General features: G+C 39.1%; 1 protein-coding gene across 2 annotated transcripts; it reads left to right on the forward strand.

Annotated features, from left to right (window-relative positions):
- Window positions 1-4,398: 4,398 nt before the first annotated feature.
- tshz3a (teashirt zinc finger homeobox 3a) lies at window positions 4,399-17,419 on the forward strand. Of its 2 annotated transcripts, none has more exons than XM_017689592.2 (2): window positions 4,399-4,702; window positions 13,541-17,419. In XM_017689592.2, the coding sequence occupies exons 1-2, from the start codon at window positions 4,663-4,665 to the stop codon at window positions 16,624-16,626; spliced, it is 3,126 nt and encodes a 1,041-aa protein (XP_017545081.1). In that variant the 5' UTR covers window positions 4,399-4,662; the 3' UTR covers window positions 16,627-17,419. The 2 variants fall into 2 exon arrangements, with proteins under 2 accessions (XP_017545081.1, XP_017545134.1); XM_017689645.2 differs by lacking the exon at window positions 4,399-4,702 and adding an exon at window positions 5,341-5,413.
- The last annotated feature ends 2,189 nt before the right edge of the window (window positions 17,420-19,608 follow it).

Here is a 19,608-nt window from a genome sequence, read left to right on the forward strand (position 1 = left end):
TGTCAAACCAACACTGGTTAAAGGTGACGGATTTGCATTTTTACTGTACGCCCCATCTGCACATCTATATTTTAAGACCAAGATTTAATTATCTATGCAGAGCTGTCAATGACCAAGCTTTTGCTGCCATCCGCACAGAAAGAGAAAAAAAACTTCAGTGCTCATGAGTGAGGTCTCGTGGAATCTTTTCACTAATTATATTCACTGAAGTATCTTATTTGTTTAATGTTATTGGGGAGTTGTACCAATTGTTTTACTTGCCCTCCACCCAATCATCACTGAAATAGGCTCCAGCACCCCTGCAACCCAGAAGGATAAGCAGCTTAGAAAGTGTGTGTATGTGTACTAATTTTGCAAAGTGTTCATCTAATTTAACTGTTAAGACGTAAACAGCATCACTCATAGTGAGATGATATGAAATATGCCATTCTAGAGAAACCTACTGAGTTGACAGTGGTGCTGATAGGAAGTGTTAACTGCCTCTTAAAGCTTATTCACAGAAATCAATTACTTCTAATGCAAATTAATATGTTGCCAGATGTCTGCGAAATACTTCTACAGCCATATACAGTTCAGATGTTCGACTGTTTTATCATTGTAACATTACACAATAAAATCTCAGAAAACACATTTTGACACGTTCACTAATCATTTTGCATAGTAAATAAAATGGCTATATTTGTGTTGTGGACATCAAAACCTAATTTCACCAAATCTGCAAAGACAATATTGGTAAGTTTTTCTACATCATTTCACATCAAACCACTCTATATGGCATGTGTTGTTTCTTCTTATTCTCTTCATTATATTCATAAAGATCTAAAGACATACATGCTAAAATTATGAGAATGCCCTTATTATAGAAGTATGTTTATGTCATGTTGCAGTTACATCAAAACCTCATAACACCATTTGAAAATGCCAGCTGTCGTTTAAATTGTGTAAATATTTCGTGACAAATAAACCAATAGGAATGGATCAAAATGACATTAAATAAAATCTCCTTATATTAACCTCTTCACATTCCTGGCTTAATATATGTTGAAATTGATTATTAACATTAACAGATGATGTTAATATTATTTAGTAACTACAATTATTTTTAGGTTATTAAAATGTGTAACACAAGTTTATACCCACCAGCCGGACTGGCCTTTTAAGAGATTAACCAAAATAAACACCTACACTTTCTTTACAGTGACAACATTACTGTACATTATGACAGTTGGACAATGTAAGGGTGAATAGAAGCTATCAGAAACTCCTATACTCATGTATATAAACAGAAGAGGTCAATACATTCTGAAGAATGAGGGTAAGGAGTCTATAATTTCCCTTTCTGGTCAATTGTGGGGTCATTGTACATTGCTCAGCGTTATCAATCTTCCAACATGACAGTTTTCACACTCGGCAAAGCTCTAGTTGGTGAAACTGCATAATCAATCCTTACAAAACAAGTACAATGATGTTGTCCTGCTTCTTAGAACCTGTTTTCTTCATTGCTGTTAACATTCTACCCACTGTAGCTTCTTTACATGTCCTCTTAACAGATTTGTGATTGTTTGTGAGAGTCCTAACCCGAGTCGGTGAAGGTGAGACATGTTGCTTTGACGCGCAGCAAGAGCATGATGTTACAGAGGCCGACACCTGACGTGAAGAAAAGGTCATCTGCTCGTCATGGATCAAACCAGAAAACGGGACCTCTCAAAACACAGGCTGAGCGAGGGCAGGAGGAGACCAAATGGAGCCTTCACAACGCCACTGATGGACATGTGGCTGAAACACACCCCTCTGTGAACTCTGGGTAGGGTGGGCATCCTGCTGGCAGGTGTCCCTTCTGATTTCAGATGCTGGGTGACAGGCATGCGCTTTGGTGGGGGAGTGCCAGAAGGTCCCTGTAATGATACTATTGCAGTTCACTCCTTAGCATTTACGTCACTGCATTAAAAAAGCACAAAAAAACACATAGAAATTAGGCAAGCAGTCAATTTTTGGTTATTATTGTAAATATTACTACATGAGTTAGAATTGAGATACAAAACTGACTTCAATGTTTCCATCACCCTTCCAATATAATGTATACATTACCAATTTGTCTGCTTGAATTTTAACAGAACGGTAAACAACTCGGTTTTCACACAGCAGGATGAAAAATGACCTCCATAAGGAGATGTGCAGGCAAGACATAAATCTCTACTTTTCCTGTCTGGTTATTTTGTGTCTCTCTTGGTCAGTTATTGATTATGGTGTGGCTAAGATTGATTTCCACTCTCTCAGTCTTTCTTACTATAAACATAGAAAACAATGGTCATGTTCTCTTTGTGCGTATGCATAATGTGTGAGAAAGAGATATACACATACTTTAAGTATGCATTGAAGATCATGGATGTTTTGTCTATGCGTCGGTCTAGGTTGAGCTGGAATTACACATTAAACATTTCATTCTTTACAAATTCAATCTAATTTTATGGATTCTATTGGAAGTACATTGTAATTAAAAGTATTGCTATTGGCCTTTGTTATCATGCCGCTTCCAGCTTCGTTCTGATGTCAATAACAGATATTGGTTTAGATTTGAGTGTGATGTATGTTGCAGTAAATGTAAAAATCAAAGACGCTCTCATACAGCTCTGTGGCAGCAGCATGATGAATGATGTGGATGAATAGCAAAACAAAGAGCATGCAATCTCTGCCTCGGTCAAAGCACCCACTCCGCCTACGAAGCACTTTACAGGCCTTATACAAACAGAAAAAAATGTAAATGGCAAATTAAAGCTGAAGGAGGCAGCTGAAAATGTATAATTGACTGAATCTTTAGCATTTTTATTCATCTGGTTAGACTCAAAGCATTGGACACATTTCAGAAATCGTCAGATCCTGAAAAAAACTTTGTTGACTGTGACAGGATGACAAGTATAGTGGCCCCAGAAAATATTTGGACATTTGTGCCAGGCAAGTTATATGTCTTTTAAACAGACCATTCCCAGGCAGTCATTTACTTTTTTTGCCAAAGCATTCTTTTCAAAGGCATCTGGTGCGTATCAGATCATTGAAATTTGAGCAGTTTTTTGAAGTCTGCAGAAGGAATTTTGTGTCCAAAATGCCTTTGTGAGCTTCTAAATTCATGACTCCATCAGTGAAGACAAGCTCACCAACACCATTATAAGAAAACCTTTGTCATGTCCAGCTGCATTACAGTACCCTTAGTGTGGTTTGGTTGGAATTCTTCTTGAAGATAACATCTTCAGTTCGAGGTTTGTGATTGTTTATTTTATTATTTATTGTTTATCTCTTCTTTCAAAACATTAAGGAACAACCCAAAGAACTTCATTAAAGTTACAAATGGTTAAGTGCTTGAAGTGTCCAAAGACTTTTTGGGACCACTGTATTTCTGCTTGCCCCCAAAGAGATTTTGATGAACATCATCCAGTATTCACCCTCTGTGAAGTTCTGTTATACATCTGATACACGTCTTGTGTAGCTCATCATCAATCCTTCAGGTCTTCGCCAATATCAGCATTTTGGGACTTTAATACATGACCTGCATATTACAGTCTAGGTAATCTTAAACCTGTCCGCGAATTAACATTTATGAAATAATGCAAGACATCAAAAATGATCAACTAAAAACAACAATAGTCAATGACAAAATTGGGCCCATAACACAGACTAGATCGTAAGAAACAAGTATAACAAAGATGGATTTAAAAAAAGAGGATCAATTATATGAACCTGTCTTGAAAAATAGGCATATATATACTACATATTAACTATGCTCAGTTCGCCACTGTAAAAGTACAGAGCCCTGCTGGTGATATCCTGCATAAAAAAAATAAAAATAATGTGTGACCACGCTGTATTAACGCTTGGGAACAAGATCCTAATGTGCAGCCATGACTTAGTAAGGCGTGGGGACGAGATCATGTCTTATTAAGCTGTGGTTAAGGCTTAATTGTCTCAGCCTCAGGCCTTACTAAGTCGTGACCATGACTTAATTATCTCGTTCCCACACCTTACCAAGTCGTGGCCATGCACTATTTTTATTTATATGTGATGCCACCAGCAGGGCTCCGTATAAAATATATCAAAAAGAATACAATAATAAACATGCCCAGTGGGAGGGCAAGGGCAAGTGCGGGGGGCTGAGGGGGTGGTCACTTACATTAGTTAGCGATAAATAGATGGGATTGATCCGTTTCTAATTCCCTGCATCTTTTTGTGAAACATCTTAATACCATTCATCTGACAAACCAGTCAGTCTGTTTATCTGACGCTACACTGTTTAAACCCCGAAGCCCGTTCGCTATTTGTGCTCCTCCTGGTCTAAAGTGAGGAAATGTGCTGTAACAGGATTGCGTGGTGGGAGTGTCCCGCACTCGCTCGTTCAGGCAAATCTCGGCTGCAGACTTTTGAGTGACGTGTTCAACCTGAGGCGTGACTGACTGCCCCGCTGCTCGCTTTACCGTCTGAGCGGACCGACTCTCTGAACAAAGGACAGTCTGCGCTGGAAGCGGCGCACCTGCTCCCGTCACCGTGTCGGCCAGTGTAGCGCCTGCCCAGCAAGTCGTGGCTGAAATAAGTGGCGCGTTTCGAGAGGAGCGGACCGTTTCGTGCTGCGTGAAGGGCGCCAAGAGGTCCAGCGCCTCGCCGTTAGCAGTTAGCATGGCCAGGAGGAAACAGCACGCGCCTAAGCGCGCGGCAGGTAAGTCATCTCCTCGCTCCGCTCCACACAGGAGAGTTTCATCTCTGTCGCCTACATCTGCCTCAGGGTCTTCCCCCCTTTCTGCGTCGGAAAAAGTAGCTTCGCGTGTGTTTTTTTTACCCGACAAGTTTCAGTTATTTCTTAAAAGTCTGTAAGTTTGGTACATTTAGTCGACTGTTGTGGTTTGTGATGGGTTTAAGCTGCTGTCCATGGCTCCGGGTTTGTTTACAACACCCACCAGCCATACTATTTTCCTCAGTCTGTGGAATCTGTGAAAATCTCTCACCTGAGAGGTGAGTGGCCCGGTTTAATCTTTCTGTTCGAACAGCGCATTTTTCACAGTAATTCAGATATAATAACCTAGTTAAAGTCGATTGCAGGCCTATGATAGGCATTATACTCCTATGAAGAAAACTTGCCTTCGCCATGGACATTGGAAGTTTATTAACAGTATTTTTATTTTAGAAGTGTGAGCTATTTTAAAGGAAATTGCTTTTACAGTAGGTTTGTGTGTGTGTGTTTGTGTGTGTGTGTGTGTGTGTGTGTGAATGAGTGAGTAAGTGTGTGTAGGGAGGGGGGTTAATGGAGGGGTATGGCTTGCTCCGTTAGACTGGCCTGTCAGAACAGCTTTGTCTCATGTTGGATTTAATTGTTATCCCCGTGACAGCCTCATCCATCAAAGGCTTTAATGGTCAATCAGAGCGAGGCCATGTGAGTGCTCTCATTCTTTTCCCATACGCCTGCTCGGGCTTTTATTTCGTCAGAATGCTTCAGTGGGATCTACCCATTTTCATGGATGTGGAATAGTAGTAGCAGTGGTTTAGTTAGTGGGGACTTTTGACTACTGAGTACTTTTTTTTTTAGTTTACTCAGAAAAGAAATCTAACGTGGGGTTTTGGAGAGCCGTCTTTTTTTATTCCAGTGTGTGGCATTAAATTTCTGAACCTTTCATATGATACTACTTGAACAGGAAATAGTTGTTTACACGCTTCCTTGCATATAGCCACTGTGCCCTCTCTCTCTCTCTCTCTCTCTCTCTCTCTCTCTCTCTCTCTCTTGCTCTCCCTCACTTTCTCTGACTTGGTGAGCCTTGTTAAAAGAAAAGTCATTTTGCCAGCTTCATTAGTACACACCTAATTAGCTGTAAACTTGATGGATTTCTGACAGCTGTAATGATTAGAGAAGGCAAGCTGTGTGCCCTGTCACCAAGTCAGATTAGGTTTCTGGTGCTTTGATGTCATCACATTGATATTGGCTGATATTGCTGGCCTTTACTGTTTTGTTAACCTAATTTACCACTTCAGGTGAAAAATGAACTTCATTTCCAACCTGAAATGAGGCACTTCAAACATGTTATGGCAAAAAAAATACCTAAAACCATTTCTCTGTAAACATGTCAGTCATTTAATGCATATTTGCAATTTCTTACATGTACCATATCTATTCTGAAGCTGTACTTTGTTCCAACTCAGTGATTTGGGTGGTGCCTTTTCAGTCAGCGCTGATTAACATGAGCTCATCAGACATAACCACAAGGCTCTCACAGGCTGCTCTAACCAAAACACTTCTCAGAAAGTCTAATCCAACTCCCACACCAGCTTTGGGCTGGATTCCAGGCCTTGCTGTCTCTGTGTGGGGGAGATCAGACTCTGTCAGATCTGAGGTGTGGAGGAGGTCATCCGGACAGGCAGCCATCAGTCATGCATGAGTGACGCAGAGAACTGCTTTTGATGATGGAGGTGATGAAAGGGAGAGACGCTATAGAGGCTCACCATTTTGTACTCACACACCGTGTCAGCGTAACCAGACATGCCTATAATCGTGGCCATCAGCTCCCACAAAGCTGGAGTACATTCATTAACACCAAAATTCAGCTAATTAATCTTAAAGGCTGGAAGAGCTTACAAACATATACATGAACATGCATATGCACACAGGCATTGACATGATCAGTGTATGGTTATAACTAGCCAAAGTATACGTGTATAAGTGTGTGTATCATTGCTTTTTTGGAAAGACATAGGAGGAAATTCTCATTTCAATTTTTTACCTTAACATAATGGATGTTCTACCATCGCATCCCTGCAGTGTTGAGTGATTTGCTTGATCTGTGCGTCATACTGCATCTGTAATGAACTTCCATAATGATGTAGCCTCCTACAGTGATTGACATATGCCTTTGGAGCTCCATCACACAAGCCTAACCCCTGCCATGAGGACTCTGGCACTCTGACCGTGAGCTAACAGCAGGCAGAGGAAAGGTGAAAAGACTCCCATCTACCCTCTTCATTCTCCAGGTTCTCAGTGATAAAGCTGAAATCTCCATTTTTTTTACACCATTAGAAAATGCCAGCAGCTCTTTACATTGTGTGTTCATCATGATCAATGGAGCAACTGAGATGGTCAAAAAGTACTTGAACCATATGTTTACATTAACATACATTAATGTTAAGCATATTTTTCTTTGTCCTAAAAAGTCAACAGAGATAGAAAGTTTTGTGAAGACAGTGTCTATGTATTAGAATACAATAACATCAGAGTGAGTAGTAGGCTATATTGTGTTCATTGATCTTGTCATGAACGAATTGATCTTGTAATAGATTCCCTATGTCTGTGTAATCAAATTTGGGACAAAGCAATACTCATTGTCTGAATGCTCACATGGAGCCTTCTAAATGTCATGCAGTTGCACAAAAGTTTTACCATTGTGGCAGCAGACTGAGATTGACGTCTCTTAACTGTAATGACAATGGAGACATCAGTCTTCTTTTTGGAAAAGAGAAATGCACCTCCTTTCTCCAGAGAGGTGCTTTTTTGTGTGTGCTCCATTTTAGGAAAGTGAGTCAGTGTATCCCTCAGGGGTCCAGAAACCAAACCCTGGTGGAGAAGATCAGCACCATGCCAAACCGTCAATTACCCTTTCAGCTGAGTCGTTAATCATGTCTCCACCCTGTACTTCTGACACTCTGACACTTGTCATCTATCACACATGCTTTCCCAGACACACAGAGGGCGGAAAGGAAGAAGTACTGTGCTGACGAGACACAACAGCACATTTAGGAGTAAAAGGAGGGAAAGAAAGATAGTGCGCAGGTTGTTAAAGAGGACGGTAGAGATGACACAGAGTAGGGTCTGTAGGGAGAGTGGAGTGTTGAGGAAAGTGAGAGCAGTTATGAAAAATGAGAAGAGTGTTTTGAGATTGTTATGGTGCTAAGAGATTTAAGGCTCTGCAGGAAGAGTGATCTTGATTAATTGTAGAAAGATGTATTACATGTTGAGAGAAAGAAAGAGCAAGTGTGCTCTAATTTAAGGTAATTCAAGCACATGCATATCATTGCTGTCATAGCAAAGCTGCAAAATAGTAACTTCATAGGTGAAGCTGGAAACATATAAAAATGTGTAATTTAATTGAACATACTTTAATGTAGAACTAGAATTCATACAATGAATTATGCCACGAAATGTCACAGTCCTCTTTCCTGAGCATATTGTGGATCCTATGGTTGACTACATGTTATAAAGAGAATAATTAGTTATGTTTAATTGGATTTAGTGCAGTGCAGGATGTAAAACGTTGGCTAGAAATCGTTGTATTCATAGTCATGATAGTATTTTAAGTTTTGTACTACTGCCTCCATATCTTATCACAACAAAACATTGTGGCATATTGTATATCTTAAAAAGTTATTGAGGTATTGTGATATATTTTTGCTGTATTGCCCACCACTATGTTAATGTGAGATTTTATTTCAGGTCATTTTGGGTCACCAAAAAAAAAAAAAAAACCAGAGTATATATGCAAGGTGATACTTGGTGGCCATATATTGCATATACATATATGACCGTATACAAATTGATATTGCTAGATATTAAAAAAAATGTTTGGCATCAGACAGGTATTTAGATTTAGCCGATATTTCAACCTGATATTTAATGAAGTATTATAGTACTCTGGAAGAGCAGAATGTTTAGGCAACACTAGGCTACTGCAGTAAACATTTTATTTATTATTATATTATTACATATATTATTGTATAATATTATTTATTTATGAATTTTATTGCATTTATAACCCTACAGGAATACATTTTATATTTCCCTTAAATGAAATTAGGATTCTTAAGGTAAATGTAATCCTAATTTCTACATTGTTCTTAAAGTATCTGCATTGGTACATAAACATACCAGATATCAGCTTCAACCCACAATTTCCATAGCTGTGCATTCCTGTGCATTTTTGTCAAATGATAGCAACGATATGTAGTTCAACACAGCTTTGTCGCTGTTGGTTTTATATATATATATATATATATATATATATTATAACTAATACTCTTTTGTAGAAGATTGTGTGTAGTTGCTTTTGAGTTTATTTCTGAGTGTGTGTGTGTGTGTGTGTATACATGCACATATAATGCATGTGTTCATGCCAGCGCATTCCTGTCCTATCTCAGAGTGACATGCATCACTCAAGCTTGGCTGGCCTCAGTATGAACCCTACTATGCTCTCCCACAGCTCTGTGATGGATGCTTCTCTAACGAAAGAGATTAATGAGAGGTAGGAGGCTTGCAGGGCCATTCATCACAGTGAATATTATTTAGACGGGCCATGTAAGCCTGTAACCTGAGAATCAGAGAGGCAGAGACAGAGCCTTAGATGTGTGCTCTATGATGGATGGCCTTGCTTTCTTTCCGTTAGTTACTAGACACCAGCTGTCTAGCGGGTGGTCATTGTAGGATTGTTGCAGGACCCCTGTATTTTACCCTAAACTAACTCGTTGATGATGCTCTGCCTGTGTGTCAGGCTGTGAAATCAATTCTCAGCTGCTAAGAGCTCATTAAGGGAGTGTAACTTGGGGCCAAAGCTCTGCTTGAGAGGGGGAGAGAGAGAGGCTGTTCTGTTTTTATGTTAATTTTTCCACTCCCCACCTCTCACCTTTTCCCTCTAGAGGGGAATTATGATTGAAATCCATCTTGCAGAACTCTTTGTTGCTAGGCCATCATCCCAGCAGCTGCTGGCTTTGACTTCTACAGAATTGCTGCCAGTCACTCTTGGCAGCTGAGGCACATCAGACATACCATTGTCAAGGGAAAAACAGAATCAAAGGCATGGAGAGTGATAATTAGAGAGATATGTCCCTCGAAAGTGCATTTTGGGTTAGGTAGAATTTCGGTAGACAGAGCACTTTGTCTTCTTGTATTTACTGTAAATGGTCAGGTCAAAAATGTCCTTTGACACTGAGCTGGGAAGATGGTTCATAGAAAAGAAATGATATTTCCACCATCAATAGAATTTCTCTTTTTCTTTTAAATTGGTGTATAGTACATTTATGCTTCAGTCGCAGTTGAATTTCTCCAGAAATAGAGGACCAGGACACCAGAATGTGTCTTTGCACATTCTTTTCACTGTAATATAATATTACTTAAGAGTTGCAGCAAAGAGTACTCTGATAAGTATCAGTAAGAAGCATAGTCCTATTGTAAGAATTTTTATATGTTTACCCCAAGGGAGGTACACTGAGCAGAACTCAGACATGCCTGTCATCCAGTGATAACACGAAAGAATGATCAGCATCATACTGACTTGATATTTTACTTGGAAAAATGCCTCTATTAGTGTAGCCTCAGGCACACACAATTTTCCAAGTCATTCCAAATCTATATCACTCATTCTGAGCCTTTGAACTTATCATGTCAGCCAGGGACGAGAAATTCTGTCACCTTTTGAAAATAGACCTGGGTAAAGTGGCTCTTGCAATGACTGAAATTAATCAAGTGTCCAGTAGTTCATCTTAGCTGTGATCTATATAAGGTCTGTATGTCCCTAAGACCTTATTCGTAAGGTATTGTTATTGCTCTAGCTATGCAGTGGGAAAGGTCTCTTCAGAATATCAAACTGATTTATTATTTTTTTTAAATGTTATTATTATAGACCTTACCTCTCACTACAAATATATATTCCACATACAGTATTACAGACTGTCCTCTCAAGAGGCTGGTAAAAAAAAAACAGAAATATACTGGTCAGTAGTTTGAGTTTGAGCACCAATGCAAGATTAATGACAACTCTTCAATGATTTCTTTGCTTCTTCATTATACTAATCCTTCTTTCTGTGGATTTTTTTTAGAAGATAGACATTTTAATCAGGCAAATTGTAATTAGGCTTAACTGAATTCTTATGTGTTGTTGGTTTAAGTATGATGCTTTCAGAAGCGGTGTGGGGGCTAATGACTTGGCACATAGAGCTAGACATAATAGTTACATAAATCAAAAGTGGTGGAAGCCTGTAAATTCTCCCTCTGGCTTTTTTCAGAGCTCGAAGCACACATCACATTTTATTAACTAAATAAATTACCTTGGTTGTCAGTCAAGCCTGAGAGAATAATTGGTTATGGTAGTTGCCTATTGAGATGGATTATAATTCATTTGAGGTTGCATTTGTGCTAAGCTTGTTTTTAAATTGTAACAGAGCCTTGCTTTGTTCAGCATTTTTTTCAGAAGTTTGAGGGGTATTTTTATCTTTACTTGTGACTTTAGGCCTTATCTGAAGTCATAAATCTTCTTACAGCGTAAATGTTTCCATGTTTCAATGGAGATCCACAATGAAAAGAGAATCACATTGGTAGTGACAGATAATTACTTTGCCTTTTAAATTACGTATGTTTAGATTTGACTAAATATTTCAAACTAATATTTGAAGATGTTTATATTTGTACGCCAGAAGAGCAGAACGTTTAGGTGAAGCTGAAATGTCTATATTTAATTATTTTAGTCTTTGTAACTCAGCAGGAAATAATGTTATATTGTTAATAAATGATCTGTAGTCCCAGTTTCTACATTCTGTAAATCTTTATATATTGCCTGTGTACGTGTAATGGCCTGAAGTTCCCGTATTGGGAATATATTTCTCTAATTTTGGCCTTTGGGTGTTTTAAATCAGTGTACATCTACTCTTTTGGGTTGATGCTGTTTTATACTTTTTTATAGAAGAATTTTTCTAGAAACAGTTTAAAAATGAAACTGAATGAGGGATCAAGTGCATTTGCTTGAAAACAGAGCAGTTTGGTGTTTTGCTGTTTAGAGCCCTCTATGTGTCACTATAATTGTGTCTGGGGTATGAGCAGGCAGGAAAATGATCATGTCATTGTATTTACACCTGGTTCACCCTCTTTACAAGCTGCTTTGGAATCCATGCCAAACCAGGCAGTTCAAATGACATTTTTTGATCAAGGCTGTCAGGAATGATCAGAGGAGATTGGCAGGTAATGGATACCTAGTGACAGTCTAAATCTAGAGGGGGAATAAGACTGGCCTGCACCTGCCAGTTATCCTTTAAAGCCCCAGCCCTGCAGGCATCCTAGCTGACATCTAGTGAGAGGCTAAATGAGAGAAGCGCAGCCTCATAAGATTGTGTATTATCATTTGAAATGAGAGCTATTTGTGCTTAACACTCCCTGTCCTGTTAGATCTCTTGTGTATAGTCAGAGAAAGAAAGAGAGAGACTGTGTGGGTGTTTTGATGCATTTGAATTGCCTTTGCATTAGGACCAAAATATCTGACAAATCTAACACTTTCCATTTGAAAACAACCTGACATGAGCAACTTCACCACAACTGTACACATAAACAGGAATGATTAGAGGGGAACAGAGAAAGGCAAGTTTGGTGTGGCTTTCAAAGGAGTGTTTGTCCCACTTACAGAGTCAGAGTGACAGTGTCAAACTAGTAGGGGACAGGCTGTCAAGAAAGGGGATCGTCAGTCCTAGGGGACGGTTGGTGGATGGGTCCTTCTGAGTTGAGGGCAGCTGGCAGCATGAGGGGCGACTGTGTCCCCTTGAATCTGTCATATGAAGGTGCTCAGTCAGACACCTTTCTCCCCACACGTCACCTGTCCAAGGTGAATAGTCATCAGGAGGGATTCGAAGTGACAAGCGGCTTATGCATTGCCATCCTGTGTCTTTCCTCGTAACCTCTCAATGTATCTGTCCACCTTTACCTTTCCCTTTTCATCTCTTCAGCTGTGCACAGGTGTGTTGGGATGTGGACATGTGAAGATGGAGACTAAGTGGTAGCAGCTGCCTGCTTTTCTCAAATAATATCATGCATTGACCACTTGTTTTAACTCGCTGAAAAACCTGGTACAACTTTTCAGTTTTTCCGTGATATTTCCAGCCATATATTTTATAGATAATGAACATTATATTCCTGCTATAATGCATATATAATAGTGATGTTTCTCTGTTTTTCCTCTAATTGTATTTTGTGAACTTTAATCATAGTATGCAGGTCTTAACAATTAACTGAAATATATGCAGTGTGCTGGGTGCTTCAGAGAAAAAAACAGTATGATTTGTGAAGTTAATGTTTACAATACTGTGTAAGTTCCTTTTGGATACAAAACAGACCACTGAAAGCAAAGTATTTCAGATTAGTAAGACGTTATTTTTGCATGAAATACTGGTACCTAGATGATGCATTAAATGACACAGTTAATGTAGACACTTGGGCCAAACACAGCAGTTAATAAAAGGGTCCTGAAGTACTTGAAAGTTCAGTGAAACATACAGAACAGTTCAGTGGATTCTCTGGGTTTTGCATCATTGTCAAAATAGCAATGGTGATAGAATTTATAGAGGTCTGGAAGGCGTTGCGTTGGCAAGCTATTTTAGGTCAGCTCTCACAGGATCACAAGTTTAAACCTGCTAATGGGTCATAAATGTGCTGTGTGTTGTATCTTTAGGAGGTTTTAGTCTCCTAGGCCCTTTCTAGTGAATATGACAACATTCTTCTAAGAAGGTACTTATGTGGACTAACCTGATCTTTTTTTTTTCTTCCTAGCCTATGAATTGGAGGAGGTTAAGGAGCCTGACATGCAAAGTGAAGTCATGGAAAGACAGCACTCAACAGCTAGGGGGAAACCACTGGTCAACAATGATTACTATAGAGAGGAGTATCTCTTCCAAAATTCAAAAGAAGAAGGCTGCACCTCTGCTGCTGATTTTTTACAGAAGGACAGTGAATCACCCAATTTTGAGTCAAATAAACCCACTTCTGATTCTGAAAGCACTTCTATCAAAAATAAAGATGAAACTATGAAAGACAGTCATAACAGGGGATCTGAAAGGTCGGTGTGGGGGTCAGATAGTTTGGAACAGATAAAGGCCATTTATAAAAGTTTTCTCTCTAACTCTTATTGGTCCTCACTGAGTCTGAACCCTTCTCAACCATGTGCAGAGAAAACATCAGACACTAGCAGCTGCAGTAGCAGCAGCAACAGCAGCCCTGGAGGCGAGTGCTTTGACTGGCACCAGTCTGCAATCGCAAAGACCTTGCAACAGGTTTCTGAAAAACAACTTCATCCAGCAATGGAGCCAAGTCTTTTTAGCACTGTTCAGCTCTACCGCCAAAGTGCAAAACTTTATGGGTCTATTTTTACTGGTGCAAGCAAGTTCCATTGCAAAAGCTGTAGTGCATCTTATGACACGCTGGTTGATCTTACAGTTCACATGAGCGACACTGGACACTATCGAGATGACAACCATGAGAGGGCTGGAAAAGATGCGAAGACTTGGTCCAAGCCACGAAAACGTTCTTTACTTGAAATGGAGGGCAAGGAGGATGCCCAGAAGGTTCTCCGTTGTATGTACTGTGGGCACTCTTTTGAGTCCTTGCAAGATCTCAGTGTGCATATGATCAAAACTAAACACTACCAAAAAGTGCCTCTGAAAGAACCTGGAACATCCATTGGCAGTAAAATGATCTCTTCTTTTAAAAAAAGAGTACCCGTGGAAGTAGACATAACTAAAGTGAATGGTGCAGAGCAGAAAAGATCTTATAAAGGGACTCAGGTAAATGATAATCTTCCCAACGTTTCTGATATTAATAAGAAGGATGTTCTTGCAGACCACAATGGGGTGACCGGTGCCTTTCAGCTAAAATCTCAGATTTTGAGATGCACAGAGTGCAGAAGTTCCTATGAATCTTTACACCAGTTAACTGCCCACATTATGCTGACGGGTCACTTTGTCAGAGCCAGCAACTCTCTTCAAACAACAGACAAATGCCTTTCGGAACAGCCACTCTTGCCTACTAAAGTTAAAATGAGTGATGAGAAGATCCAAACAGAGACACAAAACCCGTCTGCATCTTCACCAACTGGAACCGCACATGAGACACCATGTTCCCCTTCTCCTGTTCAAAACAATGCTAAGGATGAAATTCAGGGGGAGGTATTACTGAAAGAAGACCTTTGCAGAGAAGCAACTATTGAGAATGATGCAGGTGAGAGATATAATATATCTTCAAAATGTGATTACCTTACTGAGGAAGATCTGAAAGAGAGTCCAAAAGTGAACCTTGATATCCTCAAGTCATTGGAGAACACTGTTACTTCTGCAATCAACAAAGCACAAAAAGGTACACCAACCTGGGGAGGATACCAGAGCATTCATGCTGCTTATCAGTTACAAAATAACATGAGGCCTTCACTCTATAACCCAGGACGTGTTTCCTCCATAAAACAACTGGTGCATGGTATGGAAGTTCAGTCCTCAGATAAATGTAAACTAATCATCTCTCCAACCCCCCCACAGAGAGCTCCTTCACCCACAGTGAACCTGCATGCGATGGAGGAGTTGGTGAAGAAGGTAACAGATAGGGTTGTTGAGGAACAGAAGAAAAATACTGATGAGCATGTTTTTTTACAAAGGCAGTTCATAACCTCACCCTCTACGAATGCTGATAGGAAATCATCAGCATCCAGTTCACCAATAGTTGAGAGTCATGAAACACTAAGTAATACAGATAGTAAGGTTGCTGACCCTGAAAATAACGCAGACGAGAAGAGTTCAATAAAATGTACAGACAGTTTTGCACAGCCCTCTGCCTCTTCTTTATCATTGTGTGATGATAATGCTGTAATAACCAGTCACCCAGAGCCAAAACAACCCTTTGTTAGTCCTTTGAATGCCCTTCAGTCAGTAATGAATCTTCATTTAGGTAAAGCAGCTAAACCTGTAAAGCCAGTCCAGGACCCTATGAGTATGCTTCTCAAGATGAGCAACACCATGGCAGAGAGGGCTGCAGTGGCGGCACCTCCAATACCAAGCTCAAAACTGGAGCCACTAAATCCAGATTTTCATCAGCTTGACAAAGACCAACCAATAGATTTATCCAAAGGCAAAAAGAGGCAGTGTTTAGCGACTGCTTCTCTCCCAGGAAAAGTACTGAACTCTTGTTTGCCTGGTTTGACCAGAACTGACTTATCAAATATACTGTGCACTCCAGGCAGCCCAGTGCATGAGAGTGCCCTCTCAGACATATCCGACATGCTGCGGAACTTGTCAGACGGTCACATCTCAAAACCCCCAACACCTTCCCATAAAGTAGAGCGGTCAGAGATTGAAGGTGCACACACCCCAGATGAGGGCGACGATGCATCCGTGGTTCACAAACGGAAGGGCAGGCAATCACATTGGAATCCTCAACATTTGCTGATTCTGCAGGCCCAGTTCACATCCTGCCTTAGGCAGACAGCTGACGGAAAGTATGTCATATCAGACTTGAGCCCCCAAGAAAGGATGGTCATCTCGCGCGTTACAGGTCTTTCCATGACAACCATCAGCCACTGGCTAGCCAATGTGAAATATCAGTTGAGACGAACAGGTAGGACCAAGTTTCTGAAAAATGTTGACTCTGGTCACCCGGTTTTCTTCTGTAGTGAATGTGCCATACAAATCCAGTCTCGGTCAACATACCTCTGTCACCTTGAGTCACATCTCGGCTTTCGAATGCGGGACTTGGCAAAGTTTTCTTGTGAGAACATGAGCAAGAAGATTCCAAGACATTCAAAGGACTTATCCCAAAAACATGTTGTGCCTCCCCTCTCACCTGCTACAGGTCCAGAACAGTTGTATCCAGTGTAAGCACCGTATATAGTAGCATGACAAAATGCATTAAATTTAAGGAAAGTAGCTTATAAAAACTGAAAAACATGAAATGTGATCTGTGTAATTTGTACAGAATATATATTGTAGTTTGACAAAAAGAAACACAAAAATGTGTGTTATAATGTGAAAGATCTCAATCATCTGGTATGATTTCTGTCCCTCAAGATTTCTTTATGAAAAATGAGGCTTTCAGTTCTGCTTCTAAGGAAACTAGCACCATAGTAGACATTTTATGAAATGTAAGGAGACGTCTTTCTTGATATAATATTTATTCTGTTTTTACTTTTTTTTTAATCTCTTCTTCGTGATTTTTTTTGGTTGAGATGAGATTTTGGTAGAGATGAGATTTTAGTATGTGCAGGGCTACTTTCATTATTTTCAAATGACTAGTCATATTTTTATTTATTTATTTGGGAATATTTTTGTCAGCAGTTATGTTATCCATCTTATTTGTTACTGTGCAACATTTTGTAATCTTTAGAAAATTTGTACAGGGCAAAGCCACAAGGTCATTAAAATTTGCTGATTGTGTATCTGGCGTATTTGCATAATTTTGCAGCACAGAATAAAACATCCTACAGTATGTTATTAGTAGTTAATGTTAGCTTTCTGAGCGTAATTATACTAGTGTGTATAACTCTACCTATATTTCCACTGCAGAATTAAATTCAGTAATATTCCCAAAGCAAACAATTCACTATTCTTTTTCATTTTTTTAATCACTGAATGTATAAATAACATAGCATGACATTATTTCTGGATTGTAAATTGTAAAAAATGTTACATTTTAATAAACCTTGGTTGCAAAATTAAGCTTGTTTTCATTTTTCAAACATTTTTGATGCCTTATTATTGAAAGTTGTTTCTGTTCTTCTTATAACTGTTACACATTTTTTTATAATGTTACAAATATTATTACAAAATGTAATAATAATGCTAAAAATGATTATCTTGAGGAAAATGACATCTCAGCTAATCTATTAATATGAGCTACAATGAACTGCCCATAATCAGAATCAGGTACTGTTACCAAATATAGCTACAATTTGAAGTATTCCTGAATTCTATGGGTCTACCAATTATATTTTCTTTTTATGGCCTTGAGCACTTAATCCTTTGGTTGTACTGATGTTCCAGTGATGATAAAATAACTATGTGTGGAAAAAGAGAGAAGTGCTCTCTGTCAGGGTCCCATCAGCCTGTGTCATCGCTCTAATGAATATCATCTAAATTGCTTTGTATATTTGAGGAGTTTGGATGTCAATCTAATTTGAGAGCGTACGTTGACGACAGGGGCTCCAACTAATGAGAAGGGAGCAGGGTTTGACAGCGTGATAAGCTTCACTCTGATCAGACGAGTTTGAACAAGAATTCTGACAGAAATGCCCATCAAAAAGTTCAAGCCGAAAGGAATGATTGAATCAGAAATAATATGCGAAAAATGTAATGTGCATGTATGATACCACTGTTTGTCATTTCCTTTCATAGCAAAGTGCAGCAATACATCATACATCTGAAAAAGAGACAGATCTGTGTTATATTAAATTCGTCTCCTTTGTGCAGAACTGCATGCTTGCATGCTAAATAGATTTTTTTGTAGATTGTATACTACATAACACAAAGAATCATTTTATGTATAGTATTAATCTTATTGTGCCCTGACCACTGCAAGCTAGGAAACAACACAAAAGGAACTCCAATGCCAAGCCCATTTTACTGTGACTATATTTACACACCAAATTTCTCATAGATATTGCATGAATTTGCTTTTTAATGAACAAAATCAAATAAATGAATTATCATTCTAGTTTTCTTTTCAGTCTGGCTTCTTAGAAACCATGCTCACCCTCTCCTTGGATGTCAGTTCACATTGTGGCTAGAGTCGAAATGACATGACAGCGTATGACAGCTCTGGAGGAGTCATAGGACAGAGAGGAGGTGGCTGCACTGCCCACTGACTGACTGCCCACTGAGTCCAGATTGACTCCACTGTGACTGAGTTACTCTCAAACTCTACAAGGGTAGGTTTGCTCATCTTCAAAGAATTCAAGTTACTCCGGAACAACTTTATGAATAAGTTTCACATTGTGAGCAAATATATGTACCCTAGATCAGGGTAGGCCAGCTCAAGTATTGTTAAATCATTTGGACTTTGTATAAAAACCAACTTAATCTTCAAGGATTCCCATTGAGAGGTCTTTGAAGCAGTAGGGTAGCATTTATAGGGAGCATTTAGGCAAGGCAAGTTTGCTTAAATAGCCTGTTTCATACACAAAGGTAATTCTAATTGCTATACATTATTATTTGCAAAATAAAGACCACATAAAAACATTAGAAGGAAACAAAAGACAGCTAGCTGACCAATCCCTAGTAATTTGTGAAGCCTGCTAGGTCTGCATTCTCAGGTAGATCAGAGATGTTTTTGGACCTAAGCTACTGGGTGATTTATAGAAAAGTAGCAACACTTCAAAATAAATTTTGGAACTAACTGGCAGCCAGTGAAGTAATTCTTACTATTGAAGTATGCTTCGTTCTCTTTGTTTTGTGAGAGTTCTAGTGTCTGTTTTTTGAATAAGATGCAGCACACTGATGACCTTTTTTGGGACACCAGTAAGCAGTCAACTGAAATAGTCCAACTGTTGGAGAAAGCATGGATTAACTTCTACAGAGATGAAAGTCTTAGAGGTCTTAGAGATGAAATTTCTAAATCTAGTTCTATTTTTGATGGAAGAGCTTGGAAAGCTTTCAATGGAAACCTTTAGAAATCTGAAACTCAAGTGACTTTGTCTTTTCTTTATTTAATTGGAAGACATTTTGGCACATCCATCCATTTGCTCTAAGAACTGATACAAATGAGCTTTGGCACCATAGTCATTTGGCAAGAAAGTTAAATAAATCTAGGTATTGTCAACTTAACCATGATTAGCAATTTTGTTGTCTTGCAGGATTTGGCCTAAC

Source organism: Pygocentrus nattereri, chromosome 7 (assembly GCF_015220715.1).
Source record: "Pygocentrus nattereri isolate fPygNat1 chromosome 7, fPygNat1.pri, whole genome shotgun sequence".
Taxonomy (NCBI): domain Eukaryota; kingdom Metazoa; phylum Chordata; class Actinopteri; order Characiformes; family Serrasalmidae; genus Pygocentrus; species Pygocentrus nattereri.